Source organism: Lactuca virosa, chromosome 7 (genome assembly GCF_052849685.1).
Source record: "Lactuca virosa cultivar CGN04683 chromosome 7, Lactuca_virosa_CGN04683_v6, whole genome shotgun sequence".
NCBI lineage: Eukaryota > Viridiplantae > Streptophyta > Magnoliopsida > Asterales > Asteraceae > Lactuca > Lactuca virosa.
In genome coordinates this window covers 202,438,043-202,449,318 of record NC_136432.1, presented here as the reverse complement: position 1 = coordinate 202,449,318, position 11,276 = coordinate 202,438,043, and the positions used below count along the sequence as shown (strand labels likewise).

The 11,276-nt window shown below is 32.1% G+C and overlaps 1 protein-coding gene across 1 annotated transcript; it reads left to right on the top strand.

Annotated features, from left to right (window-relative positions):
* Nucleotides 1-599: 599 nt before the first annotated feature.
* LOC145124362 (diaminopimelate decarboxylase 1, chloroplastic-like) lies at nucleotides 600-4,248 on the top strand. Its single transcript, XM_079059678.1, has 8 exons — nucleotides 600-1,136; nucleotides 1,222-1,396; nucleotides 1,473-1,622; nucleotides 1,695-1,856; nucleotides 1,942-2,127; nucleotides 3,525-3,647; nucleotides 3,769-3,858; nucleotides 4,036-4,248. Exons 1-8 carry the CDS (start codon nucleotides 661-663, stop codon nucleotides 4,114-4,116), a joined length of 1,443 nt encoding a protein of 480 aa, XP_078915804.1. The 5' UTR covers nucleotides 600-660; the 3' UTR covers nucleotides 4,117-4,248.
* Nucleotides 4,249-11,276: the final 7,028 nt, after the last annotated feature.

Below are 11,276 nucleotides of genomic sequence, written 5' to 3'. Positions count from 1 at the left end.
TACAAGTTTTAAAACACATGGTACAAGAGAAAATAAGAAATAGAAAGTAGAGAGAGATGATGAAGTGGGTTAGTGAAACCAATCAACCCACTCGTTGAAGCGGAAGTGGTACCGCCGATAACTCTATTGCTAATTAAGATTTTACATTTGATTGTTTTGTATTTTTTTTAATTGAGTGGGTTGAGTGGGTTCAAAAAGATATGATTTCCGTGTGTTGTGGGTTCGGAAAGATGAAGAAAAACAAAAGAGAAAAAGTGATGTCACAGTGGGTTCAGTGGGTTGGGAGGGAATGACTCCCTCCTCCCTTAAAGGTTTCTTTGCGATATATTTGTAAATTTAAGGATTTTTTTGCAAATAATATTTTGTGGTAACTTGGAAACCTGATATTACAGGTAAAAATGACAAAACCGACAAAAAAATGATAAGTTTGTGACATAAACAAACCAAAAATCTATCAGAAAATAAAACCAATATTTTCGACCAAAATTAAGGTTTTTTATGGTATTATATCTTTAAAAAAAATCAAAATAAAAACAAAAAATCAAAATGGTAACCAACACGTGTTATTATTAAATTATACAAACGTTTTAAAGCTACCTAACTCGTAAAAACCCTTGCTCCTATTTGGAGAGGAAACAGTGCACTACTTTCCCCTCACCAATGGCGGCGGCGGCCTCTTCTTCCCACCTTCAATTTCAATCACTCTCTTTTGCCAAAACCCTAAATCAATCTTCAAAGCCGATCACTCCCAAAACCTTAATTTCTTATAAACCCGGTTCCAAAACACTCGCTATCCGAGCTGTCATATCACAAAAACCTCCAGCAACTCAGAAATTTCAACATTGCTTCACCAAGAAAGACGATGGCTATTTGTATTGTGAGGGTCTTAAAGTTCAAGAAGTCATGGAGACCGTTGAAAGAAGGCCCTTTTATCTCTACAGTAAACCTCAGATAACTAGAAACGTTGAGGCTTATAAGGATGCTTTGGAGGGATTGAATTCGATTATCGGATATGCAATTAAAGCCAATAACAACTTCTTGATTTTACAACATTTGAAGAGTTTGGGTTGTGGGGCTGTATTGGTTAGTGGAAATGAGCTCCGATTGGCCATTCGTGCTGGTTTTGATCCTACCAGGTACTTATTTTTCAGTTTCATGAACTAGTAATAACTATTTGGCGAATTTTGATTCGATTTTTATGTGGTTTGATGCGAATAATAGGTGTATTTTCAATGGAAACGGGAAGCTTTTGGATGATCTTGTTCTTGCTGCTCAAGAAGGCGTATTTGTCAACATCGACAGTGAATTTGATTTGGACAACATTGTATCTGCAGCAAGAATCGCAGGGAAGAAGGTTAACGTATTGCTTAGAATCAATCCCGATGTTGACCCTCAGGTTTGTGATTCCCTTTCTCATATCGAATTCAAATCTTTCATCTCTATAATGTGAATATATAATCGATTTTAAATAGGTCCATCCTTATGTTGCAACTGGAAACAAAAACTCCAAATTCGGTATAAGAAACGAGAAATTGCAATGGTTTCTAGATGCTGTGAAGTCATACCCCGATGAACTTAAGCTAGTTGGCGCTCATTGCCATCTTGGATCCACCATCACCAAGGTATTGTAAAGTATCATATTATCATCTACCCTTGTGTGTTGACCAAGGTTTGACTTTGACCGTCTTTTTTAGGTTGACATTTTCAGAGATGCTGCATCAATTATGGTGAAGTTTATAGACGAAATTCGAGCTCAAGGATTTGATATTAATTATTTAAATATTGGAGGTGGTCTTGGGATTGATTATTATCATACTGGTACTGTTCTTCCTACACCCAGGGATCTCATTGACACAGTAAGAGTTCTATTTTTTTTTAAATATATATTTAAATAATTGATATCAAATCGTTTATATTGTTTTTATGTTTGATTTGGTTAAGGTTAGGGAGTTGGTTTTGTCGCGAAATCTGAATCTTATAATTGAACCTGGGAGGTCGCTAATTGCAAATACATGTTGTCTTGTGAATCGTGTCACTGGTGTGAAAACAAATGGCACAAAGAACTTTATTGTGATTGATGGAAGCATGGCTGAACTTATTCGCCCTAGTCTATATGATGCTTATCAAGTAAGATTTTCTCACTTGTATTATTTACTTTAATCCTTTTTTTAAATGAAAATGACATTAAAGCCCTCAAGTTTGGTAGAAATGTACCGATTTTTAGGTTCAATAAAATTGGATGTTTGCAACTTTTTCTTCAATTTTACCCTTTTGTAGATTTACCCAACATTTCTGCCAAACTTAAGGGCTTTAATGAACCAGAAATACACAAAAGGGTAAAATTGAAAAAAAAAGTTGTAAACATTTGGTTTTAGTGAACCTAAAATCCGCATATTTCTGCCAAACTTAAGGGCTTTTTTGTTGTCATCTCTTTTTTTAATAATGTTGCTTGTAAAATATTACACTTTTTGGGAAATGAAAGGAAAAATAAAGGGTTTATATCATAAAAGACCTTCTTATTGGGTTTTTTGCGGATTAAGTCTCGACTTTATTGTTTTCCTGAAAAAGACCTTGTATTTTTTTTCATTTTTTGGAAAAAATCCTCTTAACTTTTATTTTTTTTTTTCCGAAAAAAACCCTCAACCCTTTAAATTTTGGTTTTATGCAGAAAAATCCCATTATTTTGGGAAATTTTTTGATAAAGTCCTATTTTTTTTTAATAGAAAAGTCCCGATTATTTAACATTTTGCCCAAATTAACAAAAAAAAAAGTCCTTTTTTGTATTTTAACAAGAAATGACAGATTATGTGATTTTCTCAAAATAACGAGACTTTTCTGCTAAAAAACATTTATGACTTTATCAGAAATTTTCCTAAAATAACGGGACTTTTTTGCATACAACCCTTTAATTTTTCCCAAAAATCCTCTAAAACTTTTTATTTTTTTCCCAAAAAAACCCTCACAGTTGACAAGTTTTTTCGAAAAAAAACTGCTAAAAGGGCCAAATCGAAAAAATTGGAAAATACAAGGTCTTTTTCTGGAAAACAATAAAGTTGAGGTTTAATCCGGATAAAACACAATATACAAGGTCTTTTTGATATTAAATGAGGGAGAATTTGTAAAAAGTTAGCACCTAAGGGAGAAAGCCTCATTTTCTAGACTTTTTCTATTAAGTTGATCATTTTACATTAAGTTAAAAGAAACATCCTTAAATGTGTAAAGTGACTAATGAGTAAAATGTCTGAATGAGACTCAATGATTAGTTTTCCATTATGATCAAACAAACAATATTCACAATATTCGTCAATTTAAACAATATTCATTAATTTTAGTGTGAAAGGAGTTGCAGAGAAATAATAAGGATAAATTGGTAAATGGTTGGTGTCTTAATACATTAAGCCATGTCTTTTTTTGGCTTAATCCATTAAATCATTAGAATATTGATTTTAGTTTTAAATATATATATATATATATATATATATATATATATATATATATATATATATATATATATATAAATGCAGCACATAGAACTGGTTTCACCTCCACCAACTGATTCTGCTGTTTCAACTTTTGATGTGGTGGGCCCCGTTTGCGAGTCAGCCGATTTCTTGGGGAAGGACAGGGACCTTCCTGCTCCAGCCAGTGTACATTCTACCTCCTTTGTTCTTTATTAATATAATTTTTTATTTATTATTATTATTTTTTTTTTTGCATTTTGATTTTCTGTATAATAAATGATTAATGATGAGAATTTGATGTTTACAGGGTTCTGGGCTTGTAGTTCATGATGCAGGTGCATACTGCATGAGCATGGCTTCAACTTACAACCTTAAGATGCGCCCACCTGAGTATTGGGTATGTTTTTTCATCTTTGATTTTTCAACTCAAACACCATATTTTAATTTGTAACAATAAATATGTTCATGATTCTCTCGAGTTTGCATATTAACAATAAATATTTTAATTTTTGTTTTTTTGCATATTTCTCTATCAAGTTTCTGAATAGTGTTTATAAAAATGTTGTTAATGAAGGTTGATGAAGATGGATCTGTGGCAAAAATTAGGCATGGGGAGACATTTGAAGATCATATGAGATACTTTGACGGACTCTAGATCTAAATGTTAAACTTTCATGGAAGGCCTTCATCTTTTACTCAATAGTTGAATCAAACTCTGTTTTTGTATCTCTGATTCATGAATTTTATGATTTCTAAGTTCTGTTTATGTCGAATTCCTTTTTTTTTTTTTTGCGATGTTTTTAAGGTGTAGTGTAATTCACTTGTGGGTTTTCAAGTTGTGTGAATTTACATATTACCTTATTATCAACATGGTATCTGACGCAACATTACGTTCTCGTTAACACAATAGATGATAATCCACACTAAATTTCAATAAATGTAAGTAAATAATAATAAATTGTTATATACTTTGAACTTTTAAAACCAAAATCTAAAATAATAATTTGATTTCATTAAAACCAATCAAAAAAGGCCCGCATTGGTCGTTATCCCTAAAACCTATTTGGTTTAAAAGCAACGTTTTTTTTTTTTTTTTTTTTTTTGGTAAGAAGTGCGCCATAGATCCTTTGTGTTATACTAATATTAACTTGGGTACTTTAGCACCCAAGATCAAACCCAAGAGCAAAGACCCCAAGAACAAAGATGCAATGGTATCTACAATCATTCAACTAGCTGGAAGTGCGATTCAGTAATTTCTCTTCCCTCTTATGATTCTTGTGTTTTCGTTCAAGAGTGTATAATATGCACACGCTTACTAATAAATAATATCTACTTGTTCAACTTAAGGTCTATTAAGCCTGATGTAATGTGGCCTTATTATACAAGCGATGATGATGAATCGGATGATGAAGAGTTCGGACATAGAGAGGATCCACCTTTCTTAACAGGCTCTTGCTTGAGTTCTTTGAGTGCGAATGGTGGTGTAGCTGGGTATGTTTTCATTATTTTGGAAAGAAACTACAAGTATATATAAAGTATCTATTCTATTGACACTGTATGTTGTAATTGCAAGGTCGCGTTTGAGAAGTTTGCAACTTTAGAGAATTAGAATGAAGGATAAGATAACACTTTCTGTATCTTTGTCGGTTTGTCATTCCCTTGTTGAACTAAAAATTGTGGACATGTAAGTCCCTTGGCTTTGTTGATAACTTTTCCATTTCTTTTATGAAACACTAAAAATTGTGGACATGCATGGTCATTGATCTTTTTTATTTTATTTTTTTACTTATCGGTTATATTCTTGAACAGGACATATCCAAAAGTGGTGGTCTAGTACGTACTAGTGACGATTGTCCTTCACGTTTTGGTGTGAGGTACGTTTTGGTTTTCATCTGTCTATGACTTTGTGAATAAAAAAGTTTTATTATCTTACCAATTGTCTCCCTGTCTTTGTCTTGTGCAGTTGCATTATTCCCTCAAAGAAACTATTGAAAGAAAGACCTAATTTCTGCTTCGTGAACCGAATCCATTAAAGAAAATGCCTAATATCATATGATACTGCATCAACATGGCTTCAACTTACAACATCAAGATGCGCCATGCGTGTGCAAAAAGATGTCACACCCCCAAACCTGAACGACGGAAACGTCCGCGGGTTTTACATAAGTGTTCAAACATTGTATATTGACACCAAAAAGTAGATATAGCAAAAGACAAAAGACGCAACACGACACTGCTCCGTCTCCTCAAAAGCTTGGGGATGTACCTGTCTACTGGTTTCCTGATAATACAAGTATTTTGAAAGTTTGTTTATGTTTAAAAGTTTGTTTTCCGTTCCTTGAAATAACGAATATGTTTACTATTTCCAGAAAATCCAAAATTTTCTATTACAACTGAAAAGTAGTTTTAATACCATAAAACCGTTATGTATAAGTGTTATTGTACTTATAAAATAGTATAAAATAGTTTTAGTTCACAATAAAACTATAAGAAGAATGTTTTCTGTTTTGTTTATGTTTTCCAAGTTCTGTAATTATACTTTTTAATGTAATATTGTAAATCGTATTATTGTAAAACCAGTAATTTGTATTCGTACTCTTTGGTTTAATTATTTATACACTAATCGTATTATTTGTTCATATCTTTTTTGTGAGTTTATTATAACAATACTAAGACTAATAAGCCTGATACGACGCTTTGTAGCCGCCGGAACTGTAACGACATTTGTCACCCATATGACATTTCTGCCTAACTGTAGCTAACAGTTTGAGTGCGGGATAGTCAATCCCGTATAGATCTATATACATTTGTCTCGCTCTCTGTTAGGAGATTCTGGAGTGTCGCTTAAATAATTAAGCTAATGAACTTAGAATCACAAAAACCATATTGACGATTACGAGTATAATATTAATGCACATTCATTCTGCAATAAATGACTGATAGTATATTCTTTTTCTAGTATAATATAAAATGAATTGTACATACTTGTATAGCTTTGAATTGTATCATTGTCTTAACAAAGTAGTTAACCTTGTATACTTGACTAGTAAAAATAGAGTTTTTGTATCATAAATTATACCTATTATAATTTATATGTATATTATGTTTAGTATGACTGTTCATGAATGTACCCCTTTGCTCAACGTGTTACAAAGGGTAATGACACTGATTGAAGAGTTTATAAAACATTTAAAAGAGTTTATGAAACATTTAAAAGAGTTTAACAATATTTAAGAGTTTCAGTGACTTAATGTCATTTTGAAAATATTTAGAAATCATTTTATTTGTAAACACAATATTCTTGTGTTAGACTTGTATCCCCCCCCCCCCTAAAACAGTGAAAAATAGTAAAAACGCAGGGGTATGAACTCACTTGATGAGTGGTGATTCGGGCAGCGTTTTGTTTCTAGGAAAGACTTTTCTTGAAGAAATTGTGAGTTTCTGATGAAAAACCGGGTTTTATGCGGACATAGTTTCGACTGGGTGTTAAGGGGGTGTTTGGGAGGCTTAAAGCAATGTAAGAAAGAGTAGAAGTGATATAATTTTCGTAACCCAAGTGAAGAGGGCGAACCCTCTATTTATAGTCCGAAATTTTGAAGCTCACGTCGTGAGCTTTTATGGCTCACGTCGTGAGTCCGGTCCTGATCAGCTCGTAGTCCCGACATCTGTGTTCCTAGCTTGGAGGGTGTCTCGTTGTGTCATCACGTCGTGAGAAGTTACTGTTCACGTCGTGAGTCCTTGATGAATCACTCCGTAGACTTGCCGTCTGAGTACTAGGCTTGAGAGGAGTCGTTTTCTTAACTCACGTCGTGAGTTTTACCTGCTCACGTCGTGAGCCTGGTCAGACCAGGTGTCTGACACGTGTCAAGCTCTAAGTTAGCTGAAACTTCGGTAGGTCGTAACTTTTGCATACGAGCTCTGTTTTTTACGGTTCTTTATATCCACGCGTAGGTGAGACCATTCTCTATAACTTTCGTTTAGACTCCGTCGGTTAACTTTGACTTTATTTTTAAAGTTATATTTTTAACAGGCCGGGACAGGAAAAGTCCGTTAAAATTTCATAACTTCTTTATCCGAATCCGTTTTCGTCTGTCTTTTTACCTTTGAATTACTATTGACGAGATCTTCGATTCTCGTTTAGGTTGTGTCGTCTAAAAATCGCTCGATCTCTAATTCGATTTTTGGGCTGTATACTGCTGTGCCGAATCTTATAAAAATCATAACTTATTCATACGTAGTCAGATTTAGACGTTCTTTTTATGTACGCTCACGGTTTAAGGTATTCTACGACTTTCATTTAGATGGTTAAGGCTAAAAAGCGTTTTTTTTTTTTTATCAAAAACTCACTTTTTATGACACCTAATGTCGTGACGGTTCCGTCGCGGAACTTCGATGGGTCATAACTTCTTCGTTATAACTCGGATTTCAGTGTTCTTTATATTTTCAGAAATCTTTGATACGAACACTATCACTTTATTTATAGATATTGGGTTTATTAAACAATTTATTTTTGACGCTTATTTTCATCTTAATTTAATATATTTTTATTATTTCAAAAAAACGAGTTACAATGATTGGTCTAAACTATTACATTGATTTGAAATAACGGGTTGTTACATTATCCCCCCCCCCCCCCCCCCAGTTAGCGGGAATTTCGTCCCGGAATTAAGACTATAGAGATATCCTAGGACTAGGGAAATAGATGAGGATACTTTTGTTTCATTTGATCCTCCCGTTCTCAAGTAAATTAAGGTCCCCGCTTTGCATTCCAGCGAACCTTCACTATTGGGATACGGCTTTGCTTAGTTCTCTTGACTTCCCTGTGACAGTCGTCAAAATTCAAGTCGGTTTTAGATTTGACTAAACTTAGTTGCACATATAGGCACTACACATACTAGACTTAGTAACTAGAAGCTAAGTTATAACCTACTAGAAACTTGGTAACAATTAGAATCAATGGATAGTGTGCATAGATTTCACATTGATATGTGAATTCTATAACTACTTAACTTTAGAGACTATCCATATTCGGGTCATTCTTTGACTCGAACACCTTTTCATGAATCATATACACGCATCATGCACTTGACCTAGTGGTAGAAATGAGGTCCTAGTCTCGTTGGAACTTAAGTTAGAGTTGAAAACTAGGACTAGTATACTTGATTCCTCAATTTCGCTTGAATCTCGAAACCACTACATAGAATGCCAATAAATCGATAAAAATAAATTACAAACATTATTTTTAACTAGAAAAGAGTTATGAAACTCTAACATAAATTGAAATCTCAAATAATTCAATTTATCTTGATATCCAAATATTTATTAAATCTCAAGACCCTAAAAACCCTAAATGCCCTAAAAACTCACATTTATAAACTTTAACCTTAAAAATTCTATAAAATAATTATGAAGCTTCTAATATTATCTTATAATAATCAAAATTATAAAAATGAATTCAAGGAAAATAAATTTTAAACTATCAACATTTATTCCTAATTAACAAGTTAAATCAATAATTTAATAAAACAAATCATGGCTTAATTCACACTTTATAAAAAAATGGGAAAATTTATAAAAATTGAGGCAAATTTATATAAAGTAAATGGAAGAGGTGGGGAGTCTCCCTCCTCATTGAAAATTCGGATCTCCCTCCCCATATCTCTCCTCTTCCCAACACAAAATCATTCTTCTTCTCTCTCACACTTCATCTTCCCTCATTCTCTCTCATTTCTCTCTCACACTCTCACACACATTTTCTCTCTTCCTCCCTCTATGAACCACGAAATTTTACAGCAAACAAGTCCAAGAACACTCATGATGCTCAAAATCTTCATCATCTAGTGGTGTTCATTAAGGTAGAACACGATTTCCTTTCATTTTCCTCCATGTTTTCAAGGTTTTTCTTGCATTTCCTTCTTCTTCTACACCTTTCTCGTAGAAAATATGTGTGCATGTTCATTCACTTCAGTTTTGATGATGATTGTGGTAGGATTTCACCCAAAAACAACATGCATGTTGTAAATGGTGAAATCCAAGGACCTAAACCTAAGTCAAGATCAAGAAAATGCACTTTTCTACAAGTTTTGGTGGAAAATCACCACATGCACTCTAAGTTTTCTTTCAAAAACGATTTTTGAACATTTCAAACTCATGAATGGTCTTCAAACAAACATGCATGTGATGATCTTCAAGCTTAGATGCTAGATCATCAAAGTATGTTGTTAAAAGCTTTCAAATATGTTCATGAAGGATTTATTTCCAAATAAATATCTAAAACTCCTTTTCTGACCAAATCCGATTTTTCCCAGATTCCCATCAACAAAATCAGATGTTCAACAAATTTTCAGAAAATAATTCATTTTTCTCGAATTATTATAATTGTTGAAATAAAATAGGGCAATAAATCATATAAAATACTTTCTGATGTCTATAAATCCTAGGTAAATTCGTGGATGACCCCTATGCTAACAAATGACCCCAAATTAAATTTCATCGGTTTTTGTTACTGTTTAATATGGTTTTGAATTTTCTTTTTGTTTGGCTCCAATAAATCATAAAAGCACTTTAGAGAATCTTAAAATGATATATAACAATTTTCGCAGTTGCTACCAGAGATATAAGACTCAGAAAAATATTTTCAGAATTTTTCATAATGCATTCCTATTTTTCCCCGATTTTTGTATTTATAATGGCCTAAACATAGAACAAATAGTTCCGCTCATCCAAAATTCATGAAAATTTACCAGAACACCTTGTAGTACTTTAGTAGGCTACTTAAAAATTTTGATGATTTTTCTCTTCTGTATACTATTTTTCTCCTATTTTCTAAGATTAAATACACTTAAATACACAAAATCGGATTTCAGTATATAAAAACCACATTTGGTATTTTTCCCAGATTATCTACTCTGTAAATGAAGTGTACAAAATTTTTGGTAATTTACTTTAACTGTTTAATAATTATTATTCAATTAATGATTATTTAAGAGGATTAAACAAGGAAAAATAGCAACACTAATTGAAAAATATCTTTTATATTTTTCACAGCTTCTATATATGTAATAAAAGTGTTACAAAAACTTTGGACAATTTTGGAAACTGTTTTCTATTTATCTCCATTTTTATTAGAATAAATGCACAAAAATCATAAAAATTGGGTTAAACAGTTTATAAATCCATTTTTATATTTTTCCCAGCTTAAGTATGTGTAATGGCAGTAATATAAGAAGTTTGGGGAATTTTCTTAACCGATTGCTATTTTTCATGAATTTTTATCTATTTAGAGAATTAATTATAAGAAAATTGGTTATACATATCTATAAACCATGAAAATTTATCTGGAAGTCGTTTAATGTAGTTAGAACCAAAATCTGAAGTTTGGTAATTTTTATTAACTTTTTACTATTTTTTCATGATTTTATGATTATTCAAGGAATTAAATGGTGAAAAATAATTAGACAAATCAAAAAGTCAAGAAAATTTATCTTAAGGTCTTTGACTTCAATTAAAACTGAAATGCAAAGTTTAGGAAAGTTTAGAACTAAATTGATTTAGTTTTTGAATATTTAATCATTGGAATACCTCTTAAAATGTTAAATATTAACATTTCAATAATGAGAATTTTCCACTTAAATTGTTATATAACAATTGATTCTTTGAAATTTAATTTTCACAGAAAAATGTTTGTAACCTATCAATATTAAACTTTGACACATTATTGGCATAATTCTATTGTAGTAGTAAGTATACTAGTATTAGATTTCAATTAGGGACTCATTAGTGTGTAACGTCGTTGTAGGAAAAACGATAGTGGTA